General features: G+C 50.9%; 1 protein-coding gene across 11 annotated transcripts in view; it reads right to left on the reverse strand.

Moving 5' to 3' along the window:
• Window positions 1–19,382, reverse strand: part of DIP2A (disco interacting protein 2 homolog A) — an 89,304-nt gene that overhangs the window by 66,503 nt on the left and 3,419 nt on the right. For 10 of the 11 annotated variants that reach the window (XR_006607905.1, XM_045084276.1, XM_045084275.1 and 7 more), the window contains exons 2-3: window positions 4,902–4,973; window positions 1,098–1,217 (exon numbers count right to left, since the gene is read on the reverse strand). Coding sequence is in view for 10 of the 11 variants with exons in the window: in XM_045084276.1 (XP_044940211.1) it covers window positions 1,098–1,217; window positions 4,902–4,973 (192 nt within the window). In the remaining variant the exon portion in view is untranslated. The remainder of the gene's footprint in view (window positions 1–1,097; window positions 1,218–4,901; window positions 4,974–19,382) is intronic. The other variant, XM_045084274.1, reaches the window with a different exon arrangement.

Raw genomic sequence — 19,382 nt, forward strand, 5'->3', positions numbered from 1 at the left:
AACCCAGCTAAGATGAACTTCAGTAAAATTAAAAACTTCTAGGGGCGTCTGCGTGGCTCAGTCAGTTAAGTGTCTCACTTCTGCTTCTGGCTTCGGGGAGAGGTGATCTTGGGTCATGGGGTCGGCCCCGCACTGGGCTCTGTGAGTCTGCTTCCCCCGATCCTCTGCTCCTCCCAGCGCTGCTGCTACTAGCTCTCTCCCCCTAAATAAATAAATAAACAAATAACATCTTTTTAAAAATAAATAAAATTTAATGGGGCGCCTGGGTGGCTCAGTCGGTTGACCAACTGCCTTGGGCTCAGGTCATGATCCCAGAGTCCTGGGATCGAGCCCCATGTCGGGCTCTCTGCTCAGTGGGGAGCCTGCTTCTCCATATCCTTCTGCTGCTCTGCCTGCTTGTGTCTCTCACTCTCTCTGTCAAATAAATAAATAAAATCTTTTTTAAAATAAATAAATAAATAAAATTTAAAACTTCTGCTCTTCTAAAGCCACTTTAAGAGAATGCAAAGAACCAGCTGGGGCGCCTGGGTGGCTCAGTGGGTGAAGCTGCTGCCTTCGGCTCAGGTCATGATCTCAGGGTCCTGGGATCGAGTCCCGCATCGGGCTCTCTGCTCAGCGGGGAGCCTGCTTCCTCCTCTCTCTCTGCCTGCCTCTCTGCCTGCTTGTGATCTCTGTCTGTCAAATACATAAATAAAATCTTATAAAAAAAAATGTACTGCAGAGTAGCAGCAAACTCCTTAGAAGGAAATCTCCAAAATTAGAAAAAAATAGTAAAACACCTACAGTAGGAAAGCTGCTCCGTAACACACAAAAACTACCCATCCCAGTCCCACAGCTGGAGGCAGGAAAATGGACAAAAAAGTTTAAAGCAATCATACTAATTGCAGGGGAAGGACGACCTCTCTAGGGGTGTTTGTAAGCATCCCCTGGGGAGAAACCACCAACCACACTGGTTACATTAAGGAAGACTGCGGTTGTGTGAAGGTTTTTTTTCTCCTGAGAAGTCGTGGGCTGTGGTAAGTTATTCCATGAGACCAGTCTCTTCATAGCCATTTACAGCCAAGGCCACGGGGGCGACTGCCCACGTCTGGTCCTACCTGACCGGAATCGCTCGTCCCGGGAGCTGGGGGGCCTTGGCTTCCGCTGTTTGGACACGGCAGCTGTGGTCTGGGTGGGAGCAGGGACCCTGTTCTCTGCTTGGAGGGATGGATCTGCTCCTGCAACACAGTTTTGTAGGAACATCTTGTGTCAACAGTTTGCTTTTCCAATGATGGAAAAATCCACTTAAAACACCATACATTGTCCTGTGTTGTTACAGCACACACTGCACCGACGTAACAATCCGGCACAAGCATCCAGCAGTGGTCCCTGAAGCCCAGAAGACCCCTGACTGGAGGCTGGGGTCAGAGCCATGAATACCCACTTCCCGCTCGCTCTCCTGAAAGTGCCGGCCTCCGCTGCCTCACTGTCCAGCATCTGCAGGAAGGGTGACCAGCAACAGCGTCCCCGAGCCCAGCTGCCCAGCACATGGGGCCACCTGGGGCAGACTCTCTTGGGAAGGCCCTGCAAAAGCGTACTTCTGCATCGCAAATGTTCCCTGAGTCTGAAACGCCTTGTGCCACTTTCCCTGGCACTGTTCACGACGTCCGTGACTCTCCATGAAGCAGCCATTGGGGAGAACCAGCCGCCCTTAGACATACGCAGAAACATGGGCAGTGGGGAGTCAGGGGTGCCTGTGACCACGAGAGCCTGAGGGCACAGGGTACAGAGACCTCGTGCTGACACACTTAGCCGGGGGTGCCCGCTCGCTGTGTCTCCAAACCCTACACCTGGACAGCCTGCACTGACAGCCCCTGACCACACAGGCCCGGAGGACGGTGTGGAGAGGAAACGGATAGGACCCAAGCGGGAGGCTCAGGACACGGAATCCATGGTGTTGTCTGAGCTCTATTTGCTGACCTTTGAGAGCAGCACAGGGCAAGCCTCCCATCGTGCTCATCGTGCTCAAGTTCCACTTGAGTCTCTGGCTCAAGACATCTCGTAAAAGTAGCCTGCAGCATTCCAGCCCCGTGGGTCCCACCAGCCCTCACCCCTCCTGAGAAGGGGCCGTCTATCCCTGCCTCCGACCTGTGCTGGACAGTGCGGCAGAGACCACCTGGTGGGACCTGGAGAAAACGCACCAAGAGGACACGCGACAGGACGGCGGGCCCACAGCGGCTGGCTCTGTGCAGGGGGCGAGCGGCCCTCGGAGCCCCGCCAGGCTGCAGGTGTGTGAAGAACACAGGTCATCACGGGTGCTGAGGACCGCATCTCGGGGCGCTCGGTTACACAGAGCTAGAAGATGAGGTGCTCCTTCTGGAAGTCCAAATCCGAGCGTGTACACACACATGCGCACCGCGATCCCGGGGGCGCTGTGACTGGCAAGGCGCTTCTCGTGACTGGATGAATGACTCCGAAGGTCGTGCCGGAGAACACAGCAATCCGTTACGGACGCACGCTTGTGGACACCCTTACGTTCGCTCCCCAAATACAGGTGCATTCGTCCTTCGAGAGGCTCGGGGTTCCACAAGAATGTGCGCCCAAAGTGGAACGGTCACATGAGGGAGCAGGTGCTTTTTCATTTTTACAGGTCCCAGGAGAGGACTTTCCCAAGGGCTACAGCAACACGCGTGCCCACGGGCAGAGCAGGAAAGGGCATTCCCCTCAGCCTCGTCAGCGCTGGGTGTTTAGAAGGATTTTTAGAATTTTGCCAATCTGATAGGAGGAAATGGTTCACATTTCTGTACCCACTTGTGGGGAGGAACATCTTCATTTCCTCTTCTTTGAATTTCTATTCAGTTCATCGAGCTAATGAGTTCCCAAGAAAGAGCTGCAGGAACCGGGCCAGGATGGCGGCCCTCACACAAGGCTTCCCCCTCAGCGCTCTCCTGTGCTCTCCGACACCATCGCCGGGCGCGTCTCCCCCGCCTGGGCTACGGAGGCCCCAGTGTGTCCCTTAGTCTGACAGCTGCTGGTGACGTCTGTCCCGTGCTTTTCACGACACGCCCCCAGTTTCCTTCACTTCCCATTTTACTCAGAGACTCCTGTTTGGGATTAATGAATGTCAGTTTGTATTCTTTCTGTTGTCGATCTACTGTAAGCTACATCACCCGACACAGGCAGTAGAAACCACGTGTCCCGTTTATAAATCGTTACACGGGAAAAAACCCAATGGGACTTCGGCAGTGGTAAGGGGAGACTCCAGCATCTCCGGGCCCCCTGCGCCCCCGCCTCACTCCGCGAGCACACGGCACGCTGACTTCCAGGAAAACCACGGCCTTGTCTCTCTTTCCCAGCTACGTAAGGGTTCCTGAACGGGGCAGGTCGGCTTTCCTAAGCTGCAGTGGCTGTGCTCCCCTGTGAGTGGCTTTCGCTCCCCGTCACGTTTCCGAGAGCCATCTCTGCCAACACGTATGGGTCTTCAAGCTCTCCCCCGGGACTCTGCTGGGGGACGTCTGCGCTCCCGGCGCCGCAGGGGCCTGACCACGTTGCTGCGCAGAGAGTGGACAAGTGCGAGCGGCCCAGGGGTCGTCCAGAGCAGCTGGCGGCTGGTCACCAATGCCCCCTTCAGCATTGCCAGCTGTCCCCACCCCTCGGCTCGAGCCCCTTTCAACAAGCCGTGCGGGCTCTCAGCCACGTTCCTCTGATTCCCACTGAGTTAACCCTCCTTTGCTGCCGGCGAGGAGGCCGCGCAGGAAACAGCGGTGCAAGGCTCAGCCCAGCTTCCTCCTGAGCTTTGTAAAAAGTATGTTGGGGGACTTTCCGGCTATTTAAGGTTCAACTGATTCCAACGAAATCAAAAATCCAGTGTCGCAGTTACACCAGCCGTGTTTCAAGTGCTCGGCAGCTGTCCACAGCCAGGGGTCACCGAACATTTCCATGATCGCCAAAGGTAATAAACAGGACAGGGCTGCCTTATATGTTCCGCACACTAGTTCTTTTTAATTCCGTTACTGTGTGACGTGCCCCCACTGTCCTTACGGTGACTGTGGGTACCATGACATGGATCACTTCACCACAGCCGCCACCCCCTCCCTCAGGCCCCTCTCAGCCCCTCCAGAGACCTGTGATGTCCCGCCCATTTCGCCATGTCGTGCAATGGTGACCATCTTCCTATATGACCCTCTAAGGGGCTGTAGCTTTCACCTTTTCTACTGGCCCTTCTATGCCGGACACTGATTGCTGTGTCCAGCCTATGAGGACAGGGAGCTGTGGCGGCACCGTGCCCTGTAACGCTGCCCCCCACAGGCCACGGCCACACGCACACGCGTGTGAGTCTGTGTCTGGGCTCCTGGTCCCGCTCCTGCTCCGCTGCCTGCCCTGGTTCCAGACCAGGTCGTCTTCACCACAGCAGCGCGATCGCAATCCTTCTTATCTTGGTCGGGACAATCTTCCACCTCATTCCTCCTTTTGGAGCACACTTTGGATCCCTTGGCCCTTTAAACTTACGTAAATTTTAGAATTAGCTTGTTAAATTCCACCAAAAAAAAAAAAAAAAAAAAAAAAACCAAAAAACCTGTTGAAATGACAAGTGTGTTAGCTCTGCAGATCAGTTTAAGGTAGGAAGAACCGACACCGTTACAGCATCTATTCTGAACCTAAGTAACGGAACGTTCCTTACCACAACCACAAGAATCATGTTCTATCATCATAAAAATATAATAAATCCTACTTGAAATGAGATCCATACCAAACCCAAGCTGTAAACTATAGCCTGTGGGCGGGGTTACTTACTATTAGATACGCTGCCCAGTCCTCCTCGATAAACTATGAAACATACCAACGTGACACTCGAATCCATATTGAGGTCAAGTTCAGTGAGAAAACGGACTGTTAGAAAACAGGCGAGCAAGTGACTTTACCTTGAAGAAGCGGGATGTAGCGCGCCAGCAGCTTTGCCCGTTTCTTCTCATAGCCTTTCTGAGTGATGTCACCTAAAACGACAGCACAAAAGATGATTATTTTTCCTCCAAAGTGCCCACGTCCTGGAAGGAAAAGACAGTTCCTGACGGAGGAGCCGGAAGCACCAACACCGCTGAGGCACCGCACGACGGAACACGCGGCGCGACGGACGCCTTCGGCCCGGACAGAGCCGCCTGAACACTGCGGCGTCGAAGCAGGCGGCTCCAAGGGCTCCGTACCGAGTCACTCCCCTTCCTGACATCCTGGAAGGGACAAAACCGATGGACAGAGCGGATGGCGGCTGCCGAGAGATGGGGTGAGGGCGGGCTGAGGCCAGCAGGGAAGGAGGGTCGTCGGCCACAAGGAGCCGTCCCGCTCGGGTGGTGGCTCGTGGCTGCACGCGGCCCTCGAAACCCGAGACCTGCACACCAGGAAGGGCGCGTCCTACTGTGCGTAAATACTACTTTGGTTTTTAAAAATTGTGATCATCATCCCCTAAGAGCCTGCCAGAAATGCAGATTCTAAAAAAAAAATTCAATAAAAATTTTAAAAATAAACATTTTTGAAGTGAAAAACAAAGAAAGAGAAGCACTCGGAGGCCACGGCCCAGAACCGAGCGGAGCCGGCCTCCGCCGAGACCCCGCAGGGAGCCCCGTGCGGCCGAGCACAGCCGGCGTGAGGCTGGGCCGGAGCGGGAACAGGGCCTGCCGCGCGGACGCGTGTCACACGGAAGAAGAGCGGACGAAGCCGGGCACAGCGGCCAGACGGGAAGCGTGTCTTCACGGAAAACTCGGGCTCCGAGCACAGCTGCTTCCTAGCGAGAACCTGGTGCGCGCCACAGGAACCTGTCCTGTCTCAGAGACTTTCCGTAGCCCGGAAATACGTACGACAATCTCCACTGGTGGCCTGCGTGGGCAACCGTCGCCAGCAGAAAGCTCTCCTCCCGTCCCCGCCCTGGCCCCCCGCACGAGCCCAGGGCCGGGCCGCCGTCCCCGGGGCCTCACCACGCACGGCCTGTCCACGCTCCCGACTGCAGGATCTGCTGTGCCGACAGGCCTCCCAGCCCAGTGAGGACTCGCGGGAGGTCTCTGGGGAGACGCTCCCACAGCACCCCACAAAAGAAGTCTGAGGTCAGGGAGCACCAGGTCCTGCGCTCCCAACAGGCAGGCGGCTGCTCGGGTCCAGGCTCCCGGGGGGTCTGCCCTGCGTTAACCACGGCTCCTCCCGCCGCCCTCCCTGCCCAGCCGCTCCTGTGGCTCTCAGCTACCCTGCACTCTGCTTTCCGCTCCGTTCCCACGGGATTCCCCTCCCCCACAGCAAACCAGCCTTTTGTTGTGTTGTTTTTTCTTTTTTTCAGATTTTATTTATTTATTTGACAGACAGAGATCACAAGTAAGCAGAGAGGCAGGCAGAGAGAGAGGAGGAAGCAGGCTCCCTGCTGAGCGGACAGCCCGATGCAGGGCTCGATCCCACGACCCTGAGATCATGACCCGAGCCGGAGGCAGAGGCTTTAACCCGCTGAGCCCCCCAGGCACCTGGTCTTTTAATCTGAATTTGTTCTGCAGAATGTACGGCGCTTTGTGTGCATGTATCTGTGCCTGACCTGCATGGCAGGGTACTGCGCATCCCACTCTGATTTTTTTCTGCTAAGCCTCCACTGCTAACCTCAGCCAGTCCATGGGGCAGGGGTCACCGGTCGACCGGCTGCTACAGGCCCGGGGCCTTGGGGCGCACTGTCCTTGCCCTGCCTATTCACTGCACCAGAGACCCCAACCTGGGCCCCCAGAGGACTGTGGAATATAGCTTCTAAGGGTTTAACTTGTGAACAACTTTAAAGCACATGTATTTTTTAAAGCTAACAAATTACGCTTCTTCTGAAATATATGAAAATATATAATTGAGACAAATTGAAATGAAAACTAAGTATTGTTACATAACACAAGAACTGATAAACCCCTATTTCAAAGCAGAGCACTGGTTGTCCGGGTACTTAAAAGTAAGTACTCATTTCCCGGGAACGGACCCTTGCTTGGTTCCCATTTCAAACGAGCATTTCCACGCAAAGGTGCCAGGGAATGTTCAGAAATGAAACGTTAACTCCCTGCTTCACGCCTCTGATATCGCAAAAGCGGTCTCGTGTCTTCTCACTGAACCGGCGGACGTAGCCAAGAGACACGCTTCCATGCGTAACCAGTTACCATGTTTCCCATCTCCCACTCAGACCGACCCAACGCGCCACCCAATGCAAACTTCTCCCCACGCAGAGCGCAAGGCGGAATTTCAAGAGAACGCACACACAAAACGAGTAAGCTAGTAGAAAAGGGACTCAAATCCAGATTTTCTGAACCCAAGTTCGGTAAACAGCCAAGAGGCAAACAGCAGAGGCACACAAACTTGGAGTGGCCCTGACCCGACCACCGACCACCGAGGGAATCTCTGTCAGGACAAAGCTCGCCCCTGGCTGAGCACCCTGAGGGGGCTGGGAAGATGCCAGGGCCCCCCTTCTCTGGTGGCCTGGGAGCTGCTGGCTGTTCCGACCAGCCCTCCGGGTAGGGCGATGCTATGTGGCTCCGGCTGACGTCCAGTGCGGCTGACCAAACTCATTTAGGGCTACAAATGCAAAATCGCAACAGTTATCTCCAAGTCCCAACGAGACACGGGGTTCCTATTCTCAAAGCATTCGGTGACTCCTGAAGGCCACAGCACCGAGGACAGGCAGAGCCCATTATATGTAACGGCAAACAATGGGAAACAACCTCTCATTGCTCCTTCATCAAAAAAAAAAAAAGGAAGAAAACGTGCTGTTCACACATCATTACTACAGAACACTGATGATACGCTGTTGTTACTCGTAGAAGTAACAACTTTTATTACTTCTGTCCTTACTCCTGAAAAATACCCTGGTATTCGGAAGGTAGGGATGAGTATCACTTACACAGATTCATGACACACTACTGGGTAAATCACTTACACAGATTCATGACGCACTACTGGGTAAATCACTTACACAGATTCATGACGCACTACTGGGTAAATCACTTACACAGATTCATGACGCACTACTGGGTAAATCACTTACACAGATTCATGACGCACTACTGGGTAAATCACTTACACAGATTCATGACGCACTACTGGGTAAATCACTTACACAGATTCATGACGCACTACTGGGTACAAATTCATGACGCACTACTGGGTAAATCACTTACACAGATTCATGACGCACTACTGGGTAAATCACTTACACAGATTCATGACGAACTACTGGGTAAATCACTTACACAGATTCATACGCACAGTAAATCACTTACACAGATTCATGACGCACTACTGGGTAAATCACTTACACAGATTCATGACGCACTACTGGGTAAATCACTTACACAGATTCATGACGCACTACTGGGTAAATCACTTACACAGATTCATGACGCACTACTGGGTAAAAGCAGCAAGTTGAAAACTATAGAGAATGATTTTAAAAAAAAACTATAAAGAACGATTTAATTCTGGGAACAACAAATAAACAGAAGTACGCATGCGTGTAAGTGTGTACATTCTGTGTGTGCAAGAAATGCCTGGTAAGGCGCCCAACGAATCATCAATAGCGATTTGTTTATTTAGCTTGAGGTGGGTGTAACAAATATTCTTCCTTCACATGCTTCCGAATTCTTTACATTTTTAGCACAGTAACTGTAATTAAGAATATGTGGGAAATAGATACTTACCTGGCAGGGGAGATACCATGATCACGAAGAATATGTGGGAAATAGTTTGATAATGTACTCTGGTTATAAAAGATGTTATTGAAAGAAACTGAATGAATTCTATGTACTATTTCTGCAACTTAAGACACAAAAATTTCAAAATAAAAAGTTAAAAATACATGGAAGAGACTATATAAAGTTGGTGTTATTTCTTTTTTAAGTGATAAAATCTGTCAGTGAAACCATCTGGGTCTGCAGATTTATTTCCAGAAAGTTGGGACTTTTTCCCTCTACCTTTTAATTTACTTAATTAAAGCTTTATAGATGTGTATTTTAGAGTAGTTTCAGGTTCACAGCAAAACTGAGGGCAAGGTACAGAATTCCCATATACACTCTACCCTAACGCACGCACGGCCTCCCCCATTATGAACACCCTTCCCTAGACTGGTGGTGAACTGTACGGGTTCACAGCATTTACCCAAAGTCTACAGTCTGGTTAGGGCTCACCCTTGGTGCCGTACATTCTGTGAGTTTGGACAAATGTATGAAAACATACCCATCGTTATGATATCACACAGGGTATCTTGGTTGCTCTGAAAGTCCTCTGTGCTCTGCCTCTTCCTCCCTCCCTCACCCCCCAATCCCTGGCAACCACTGATCCTTCTTCTGTCTCCATAGTTTCCAAGAATGTCATGGAGTGTAACCACACGATAACCCTTCCCCACTGACTTCACTTAATGCATTTCCGTTTCTTCCATGTCTTTCCTGGCTTGACAGCTTGCTTCTGTGCAGTGTTAGAGAACATTCCATCGACTGGATGGACCAGTTTACTTATCTACTCACCTACATCCTGGCTGCTTCCAAATTTTCTGTAAGCAACTGTGTGCGGGCTTTTGTGTGCACACATGTGTTTAACTCCTTTGGGGAAATCCCAAAGAATGTGATCACTGGGTCAGGTGGGAAGAGCAGGTTTCATCTTGGGAGAAACCACCAAACTGCCTTCCAAGATGGCTGCAGCACCTTCTTTCCCAGCAGCCGTGACGGAGACCGAGCGCTCCTGGGGCTCCCGTCCTCGCCAGCACTTGCCGCTGTCCTGTTCTGGATTGTGGCCACTCTCGTAGGTGTGCAGCAGTGTCATGATCATTTTTATTTTCATTTCCCTGATGACCTGTGACGTGGAACATCTTTCCTATGCTGATTTGTCATCTGTATGTCTGCTCGGGCGAAGCGTCTGTTAAGGTCCTCGGGCCATTTTTCCACCAGGTTGTTTCCTTACTGTTGAGTTTTAAGAGTTCTTTGTATATTTTGGGTAATGGTCTTTTATCAGAAATGGTTTTTTGTAAATATTTCCCCCCGGTAAATGGCTTGTCTTCTCTTACTCTTAACATTGTCTTTTGCAGAGCAGAAGTTTTTAGTTTTTTTTTTTTTTTTTTTTTTTTTTTTTTGACAGAGAGAAATCACAAGTAGATGGAGAGGCAGGCAGAGAGAGAGAGAGAGAGGGAAGCAGGCTCCCTGCTGAGCAGAGAGCCCGATGCAGGACTCGATCCCAGGACCCCGAGATCATGACCTGAGCCGAAGGCAGCGGCTTAACCCACTGAGCCACTCAGGTGCTCCAGTTTTTAGTTTTAATAGAGTGTTTCTTATCAATTATTTATGTCATGGATTGTGGCTTTGGTGCTGTATCTAAAAGTTATCACCACACATAAGGTCACCTAGGTTTTCTAAGTTATCTTCTATTGATCGTCCAGTTTTAGAGTTCTACATTTTCACTTTAGGGATGAGATCCATTCTGAGTTAACTTTTTGGTAGGGGTCCATACCTAGGTTCATTTTGTTGCACGTGGACGTCCAGTTGTTCCAGCACCATTTGTTGGAAAGACCATCTTTTTTCTACTGCTCTTCTGTCAAAGATTAATTGGCTATATTTATGTGGGTCTATTTCTGGCTTCTCTTTTCGGCTCCATTGATCTATCTGTTCTGCTATCTTGATTACTACAGCTTTATTGTAAGTCCTGAAATCAGAGTGTCTGTCCTCTAACTCTGTTCATTTCCTTCACAAGTGTTTTTGCTATTCTGGGCCTTTTGCCTATCCCTTTAAAACTTCAGTACCAGTTTGTCAATATGCACAAAATATCTTGCTGATATTTTGTTTGGGACTGTGTTGCATCTATGGATCAACCTGGGAAGAACTGACATCTTGACAATAGTGTCTCCCTATCCATGAACACAGAATACCTCTCCACTTATTTAGTTCTTTGATTTCTTTCATCAGTATTTTGTAGCTTCCCTCACAGAGATCTTCAACATATTTTGTTTGATTTATACCTAAGTATTTAATTTGGGGGGTGCTAATGTAAATGGTATTGTGTTTTTAATTTCAAGTTCCACTTGTACAGTGCCAAGTGATTGATTTTTGCATATTAACCTTGAGTCATGCAACCTTGCTATAACCGTGTATTAGTTTTGGTGAGGAGGAGGAGGGCTTGTTAATTCTTTTGGATTTTCTACATAGACAACCATGCTATGTGTAAACAAAGAGTTTTATTTCTTCCTTCCCAATCTATATGCCTTTTATTTCCTTTTCTTATCTTTTAGTATCAGCTAGAATTTCCACCACAATGCTGACAACGAACGGTGAGAGGTCATCCTTGCCTTAGATCTCTTCTTACAGGGAAAGCTTTACGTTCCTCCCCATTAAGCATGATGTTAGTTGTGGGGTTTTCTTTTCTTTTCTTTTTAAGATTTTATTTATTTATTTGACAGAGAGACACAGCGAGAGAGGGAACACAAGCAGGGAGAGTGGGTGAGGGAGAAGCAGCCTTCCTGCCAAGCAAGGAGACTGATGTGGGGCTCGATCCCAGGACGCTGGGATCATGACCTGAATCAAAGGCAGATGCTTAACTGGCTAAGTCGCCTAGGCGCCCCCCTCTCGTTTTTTCTTAATTAGACTGACTATAGATCTATCGATTTTATTGACTTTCAAAGAACCAGATTTTCTACTGATTGCTGATTTCAGTTTCACTGATTTCTGTCTAATTCTTATTATTTCTTTTATTCTATTTACTTTTTATTTAATTTGCTCTTGCTTTTGTAATTTCCCAGGGAAGAATCTTAGGTTATTGATCTTTTAAACTGAAATATAATTTGCACGTAACATTATATTAGCTTCAGGTATGCAACATGATTCGATATTTGTACATACTGTGAAATGAGCACAATTAAATATAGTCAGCCCTCATCACACAGCTACATTTTTTTTCCTTGTGATGAGAACTTTTAAGATCTACTCTCCCAGCAACTTTCAAATACCACGAGTCAGTCCTCTGTATCTGAGCTCTGTTTTGTTTTGTTAGATTCCACATGTAAGTGAGATCACATGGTATTTGGCTTTCTCTGCATAACTTACTTCACTTAGCATAATGCCCTCAATGTCCACCCAGTTACTGACTTTTGATCTTTCTTCTTAATGCTATTAGTTTCCCTTTAAGTATTGCTTTTGCTGCATCCCCCAAATTTAGGTAAGTTGTGTTTTTAGTTCAAAATATTTCAGAATTTCTCTTTGGACCCATGTTATTTAGAAGTATGCTGTTCAATCTCTACATATTTTGTTTTCTCTGCTACTGATTTTCAGTTCAATTCCGTTGTGGTCTGAGAACAGACACCGTATTATTTCTGTTCTTTTAGATTCATGAAGATGTGTTTTATGGCCCAGAGTGTAGTCTCTCCTGATGAATGCTTCATGCAGACTTGAGAAGAATGTATAATCTCCTGTTGTTGGACAAGAGTCTGCAGATATCCATTACACACAGTGGACAGATGATGCTGTTGAATTCAACTGTGTCCCCACTGATGTTCTGCCTGCTGGGTCCTTTTCTGAGAGAGGGTATCAAAGTCTCCAACTATAATAGTGGATTCACCTGTTTTTCTTTGCAATTCTACTTGGTTTTGCTTCATATAGTTTGATGTCCCACTGTTAGGACGTGCACATTAAAGATGCACCCGAGTCCATCCACCTGCCAGGAGCCAAAGTAAACCCTTTATGGAGAAACACAGAAACATGTAGAGTCGCAAATCATTGCTACACCTACAGCATCTGGCCTATAGGCAAAAGGAAGCTGTGACTACAACCCATGGAGCCCAACAGAGAACAGGGAGGTACAGACTGGGTGGCCACATAATGGAACTTGAAAATAACCATGATCAACATGTTCAAGGAATTAAAAAGCAGTACTGTGATTTTTTTTTTTTTAAAGATTTTATTTATTCATTTGACAGAGAGAAATCACAAGTAGGCAGAGAGGCAGGCAGAGAGAGAGAGAGAGGAGGAAGCAGGCTCCCTGCTGAGCAGAGAGCCCGATGCGGGATTCGATCCCAGGACCCTGAGATCATGACCCGAGCCGAAGGCAGCGGCTTAACCACTGAGCCACCCAGGCGCCCCAGCAGTACTGTGATTTAAAAAAAAGAGAAAAGCAAATTCTATACCTGAAAAATACTATATTTCAAATCCAGGAATAAATTTAATGAAAGACGTATATACATGTCCTCCTAACAGAAACTGAAAACGCAGGTCGCCTGGGGGCTCGGCTGGCGACACGTCTGACTCGGCTCAGGTCCCCGTCCCAGGGTCGTGGGATCGAGCCCCATGTGGGCCAACAAAATGCTACAGCAAAGATTAGTTCTGAGGGACGCCTGGGCGGCTCAGTCATTAAGCCTCTGCCTCCGGCTCAGGTCATGATCCCAGGGTCCTGGGATCAAGCCCCGCATGGGGCTCCCTGCTCCGCGGCAAGCCTGCTTCTCCCTCTCCTGCTTCCCCTGCTTGTGTTCCCTCTCTCACTGTCTCTCTTTCTCTCTGTCAAATTAATAAATAATAAAATCTTTTAAAAATTAGTTGTAAAAGATCTACAAGCGGAGCAGGATAAAATAACACAACCCTCTCTTCAGCTACGTCACAGTACAGCGACCAAACACATTGTATGAATTCATTTTATTTATTTATTTATATTTTATTTACTTATTTGTCAGAGAGAGAGAGGAGAGAGCCCAAGCGGGGGAGCAGCAGGCAGAGAGAGAAGCAGGCTCCCAGCTGAGCCAGGAGTCCCATGTGGGGCTCGATGCCATGCGGGGCTCGATCCCGGGACTCCAGGATCATGACCTGAGCCGAAGGCTGACACTCAGTGGACTAAGCCATCCAGACGCCCTTAAATTTAAATAAATGTTGCATTATCACATCAGGTAAAAGAACACATGAAAAAAATGAATAAAAATGTGTTTTCAAAAATTACAACTCTTCTGTACTTTTCAACTAGAAGAGCAGGACATTCAGCCTGGACCCTGACGGAGAGAGCCGGGCGTGTGGCAGCACCACAAGGACGACCGTTCACCAGGGGTTCGTGGCGTGAGGAGTGGGTGCTGGTCACGGGGCGCAGGGGTGACGCCACTCCCCTCCCCCGCTCTTGCTTCCATGGGGACGTGTGGCCAGGCACAGACTCTTCATTCTAGCAGACCAGGGCACCCCGTCAAGCCTCTTTGCAGACTTCAAAGTCCGAGGCGTACACCTACCCCACGCGGTCAGATGAAAGGTCTCCAAGAGAGGGGACCGAATGGCCCACAGGGGCTCCGGACAGTGTGCGACTCGGACCCCCACACAACCCACGCCTCAGCTGAAGGCCTGCCCTGGGGGTGCCCCCCCAAGACTGCCCGCGAGTGCCCCGGGAGAAACTGAGGCACAGCCAGCCGGCCCCGAAAGGGTCCCCCTGCAGACCCAGCCAGCAGCTCGCAGGATGGCCACACCCCTGTCCTCGAGGTCCTCAGGGCTGCGGAGTGCGGGACACAGAGGCAGGACACCGTTCTCTGGAGGTGCCCCTTGCAGTCGGTCCTGGGGAGAAGGCGGCAGTGCCAGGGGTCGCACACGGGCTGCGAGTGCCGCTGGCGATCTCCGAGCTAGCCTGCAACTAGTGCTCAGGAATCAGGTTAGGCACAGACGCCTGTTAAACTGACAGGGAAGGTGTTTTAAGCATCAGGATAGCAAATCCGTGATATTCACGGAACCTGTTATCTGGACGAAGCGTTCAATAACCACATCCTGTCCCCAGTCGTGGGTGCAGTCTGCAGTCACCCCAAAACAGCAACACAATCAGGCCAAGTAGCTGGGGTCCCCACCATCGCAGGGGCCGTGGTAGGCCATTCCTTCCTTGAACAGCCGAGCAACTGCGTTCCCCTCCCTCCGGGCACCCTCCTCTTCCCCATGCCGGCCTGCACACGCGGGCGGCAGCTCCAGCCGAGCCCGGCAGCCGCACCCCGACTCCGTGCTGTCCCCCGGCAGCCGCACCCCGGCTCCGTGCTGTCCCCCGGCAGTCGCACCCCGGCTCCGTGCTGTCCCCCCGGCAGTCGCACCCCGGCTCCGTGCTGTCCCCCGGCAGTCGCACCCCGGCTCCGTGCTGTCCCCCCGGCAGTCGCACCCCGGCTCCGTGCTGTCCCCCGGCAGTCGCACCCCGGCTCCGTGCTGTCCCCCCGGCAGTCACACCCCGGCTCCGTGCTGTCCCCCTGGCAGTCGCACCCCGGCACTACCACTCCTCTCCCAGCAGTGCCTGCCCCGGGTGACCTGAGCCCCGTTCACGCATGCCTCCCCGCAAGCCGCTCTTGGCACGCAGCCAGGGAGTCTTCACGGACACACGCTGATGGAGCACAAGGTCCCGCGGTCCCTCACGACCCCTCAAGCAGGCGCTGGTGGAGCCAGCAGACCCGGCCCAGGCTCCGGCCGCCTCCTACCGCCCGCCCCTTCTCAGCACCTGAGTCACCGCGCTCAGCCAACCCACCCGGCTGGGATGCTCCGTCCCGTCACGCGAAGTCCCCTGCCCGGGGGTCCTGAGCACTGGTCTAAAACCGCCTCCCCCAGTTCCAGCTGTTGCCTCTCTTTTCAGCAGAGCCTGGATGGACAGAAGTCCCTGGACGTGGAAGACACGCCAGCGCCCCGGTGACGGGGACACAGAGAGGGCAAGGTGGGCTTGGCCCCAGCTCTCAGGAAGCGTCACCGTGGACACCTAAACCACAGCCAGCCACAGGCAAACGGGTCCTGAGAGAGGAAATAATTCAACTCGATACGCACGGACCAACAACTGTGCGGCACGTCCGGTCTCCAAGCGCACACTGTCGGGGGAGACACTTAAGCCACAACCCCAGGAACTCAGCCTTTCCACCCGGGTCGAAACCAGAGAGCCCCACGGCAGTTCAGGAGCCCTGAGAAGCAATGCTAAGACGGAACACACACGCAAGCGACCTCGGGGAGACAGGCCTGTGAGGGGGACGGGGAGCGAGCCAGAGGGTGGGGCGCGGCACGACCCAGGGGACCCCTCGCAGCGGCAGAGGGAGGAGGCAGGCTGCGCAGAAACAGTCTAAGACTCGACTCGGCTCTCAGCAAGTTTCAGGCTGCATGGGTCCTCGCGCCAAAGGCCCCGGCAGGAGCCACAGGCTCCCGGGCTCCCGCCTGCCTCTGTATTCCTGCAACAGAAGCGTGGCCTCAGCGTGCGGGTGGCGTGGACCCACAGCTCAGAGCTGAGGCCATGGGGGCGTCGTGGCCACCTCAGGGCCCGCCAGACCCTTCCAGATGGCACTTGAGACTTGAGCCACACACCAGTGGGGACTCGCCGGTACTTTCTTCCTGGTAGTCTGAGCAACTGCACCAAATCCAGGGCAGTGGCACCCTGAGACGCAGGTCTGCCTGCTGATGAACAGCTTCACGGAATCTGGAAGACGGTCACCGAGAAAGCTAAGGGCTCAGCCAGGCACGGTGATTCTGGATGTGCAACTGCAAACAGGGTGCCTGGATGGCTCGGGCCGTGGAGGGTGCGAGTCTGGATCTCGGCGCCATGCATCCGAGCCCCACAGTGGCCACGAAGATTACTTAAAATAAAAGATAATAAAAGGTTTAAAAAACTGAAAATAAGCACCATGTGTAGTTTTTACTTTTATTAATTAAACATTTATTAAAATGCCTAATATATGCTAGGTGCTGAGGACATAAAGATGAGATCAAACTTCCTGTTCCCTACGAAGTCGCAGAGCTCGCAAACAAACACAACCACGCGGTAAACCGTGCAGGAGGGACACTGTTAGCACGACGGGGACACAGGGCAAACGCGCCTCACCGGAGAAGGGGGTGTTTCCCAGAGGAAGGCGGAACCTCAGAGAGAAAGTGAAGTTTAAACAAAGGCAGGAATTCAACAGTACAGAAGAGTTGGCAATGGACGGTATGTGGAAAGTTTTAGGGTACTAAAACTGAAATCACAGTACTGACACTCTCTTAAAAATATATCAAAATTCTGTAAAGAAAAAAAATTTTATAAGGAGACTGTGCTAGAATGATTCACTACAAAAAATTCCAAAAGGAATATTCCCGAATCATGTAAAGTGGGACACGTAGGGGCGCCTGGGTGGCTCAGTGGGTTGAGCTGCTGCCTTCGGCTCAGGTCATGATCTCGGAGTCCTGGGATCGAGTCCCGCATCGGGCTCTCTGCTCGGCAGAGAGCCTGCTTCCCTCTCTCTCTCTCTGGCTGCCTCTCTGTCTACTTGTGATTTCTCTCTGTCAAATTAATAAATAAAATCTTTAAAAAAAAAAAAAAAAAGTGGGACACGTAAGCATTTAGAAAGTATAACTTTCAGAAGCATCTGACTGTCCTTACAAATATAAAGAGAAATCCTATTATGCCGATAACAGCTGAAAAATCTGTTCCAAAAAGTATAAAGAAATATACAGTGACATCTGGGCATTTCCTTAAACGTTGTTGTTAGAGTTGCGTGGACTAGAACTTTTCAAAGGTTTTGGACGCAGGACCCCTTCACACTCTCAGAAATCAGAAGAGCTTTTGTTTGTGTCTGTTTTTATCGATGAACATTTACCGTATTAGGAATTAAAACGGTGAAATTTTTAAATGTTTAATTCACTCAAATTTGTTTATAATAAACTATGTCAACATAAATATATTTTAATTTAAAAGAATAAGAGACTTCCAGAGCCAAAAACATTCAGTGAGGACAGGTGCTGTCTTCCTCCCCGGCTTCGCAGCAAACCGTCGGCTCGAGTCCCCGCTGCTTCGGCGTCCCGCCTCTTCCAACGCGTGGCTCCGTGGCGCCGACAGGCGAACCGAACCGGCTACAGCCGTGGAAGAGGGCGGAGTGTTCGGGCAGCCCTTCCAGACCGGGCGGCCGCCCTCCGCACCACGCCCCCAAACAAGGCAGCGGCGCTTTCTCACAGGCTGGGAGCAACGCCGAGCCTAAAACCGCACCAGTGAGTTGTCGTCCTGTTGGGTCACAGCCCGATGGTCTGTATTTTGAAAGATCTTGTCTCCTGCGCACAAATCTGCAGCATGATACACTGATCCTCCTAAGGTTGACACGTTCCATTACATAATATCAAAAACTGACAGTAATATTGCCGCTGATCTCATCAAAAAAGTTTAAGTAATGAGAGGCTGTCCTGCTCGTGTGCCGATAAGTTTTATATAACCTTAATTTTTGTTCAAAAGCCCAAGCATGGTCATCGGCCATAAACTGACCCTTGTTCTCGTCCACCATACACCCGTCCGGCGCACCTGCGGTTCGTCCAGCACCCATTTCTCCAGTAAACACGGATCCTGCCATGACAGCGGCCAGTTCACTTTGCAAGTCAGGGCGCAGGAGGCCTGTCCCTCCCAGCAGGCCCCGCGGCTCTGCCAGGCGCTTCCCATCTCCTCACGTGGACTACTAGAAAGACGGGTCTTCAAGGGTCGAGACTTGGGAAAATTAAGTTTTACCGTTTCATCGAGGAAGGACACTTGTAAGTGGAAGTGGCCCCTATCTCTGCTGCTGACCGGGGGCGGGGGCCTGGCCTTGACGAAGCGGCCAGCGTTGCTTTCTACCACCAGGGCAAACACAGAGAACGGAAATGACCCCTCAGCATCCTGCGAACACAGACCTCCTTCGCAGGCGCCCAGGAACAAAAGGTCTCAGGGACCCCCAGAGGACGCACACTGGCAGATTACTTCTGGAAGGAAACCCAGAAAATGGACCGTAGAAAGCACCTGGTGGGGGCGTCACGCACACTCACGCTCACTCACGCTCACTCACACTCACTCACTCCAGCCCACATTTCCTTTGAACTAGTTCACTTCTCGGCCCCTGTACCCGCATTACTTGTTAAAAAAAAACAGTGTGCAAAGCTGTCAGTGGAGAAACAGAGCTAACCTGGCCGCGGGCAGCTGAAACATTAGCGAGTACCCAGTGGGCACTCAACAATTACGGGATGCACGAATATATACACATAACAACTACCAAAAAACAGAGTGCCAAGAATCCCACAGGTGAGAACACGTGTGATGACACCTCCAGGAAAGCGGCCACGTCAGAGATGATCAGGAAAAGCTCAAAATAAGAAGGGATTTGGGCTGGGCTTTGATGGATGGGAAGAATTTGTAGACCCGAGAACTCTAACATATCACAAAGTGTGCAGGAGGCACAGCCAATGTTCACTGATGTAAAAGCAACGTCAGGTCACCATTGTGAAAACTAAGAATTCCATCACAGTCACAGACATTAAGGACGTGGAACCAGGAAGAAAGCTTTGTGCAGAAGCCCCTTCCTCTGCACCCACAGAGCCTTCCCCTTCCTGCTCGCCCGCCTCCAGGCTGAGGCCCTGCACTAACAAAATGCAGGAAAACAAGAAACAGACTAAAGGTAAAGCCTGTCAACAGTCCCACTG

This window comes from Mustela putorius, unplaced genomic scaffold, assembly GCF_011764305.1.
Source record: "Mustela putorius furo isolate JIRA1106 unplaced genomic scaffold, ASM1176430v1.1 tig00000765_pilon_pilon_pilon, whole genome shotgun sequence".
In the NCBI taxonomy this organism is placed as follows: Eukaryota; Metazoa; Chordata; class Mammalia; order Carnivora; family Mustelidae; genus Mustela; species Mustela putorius.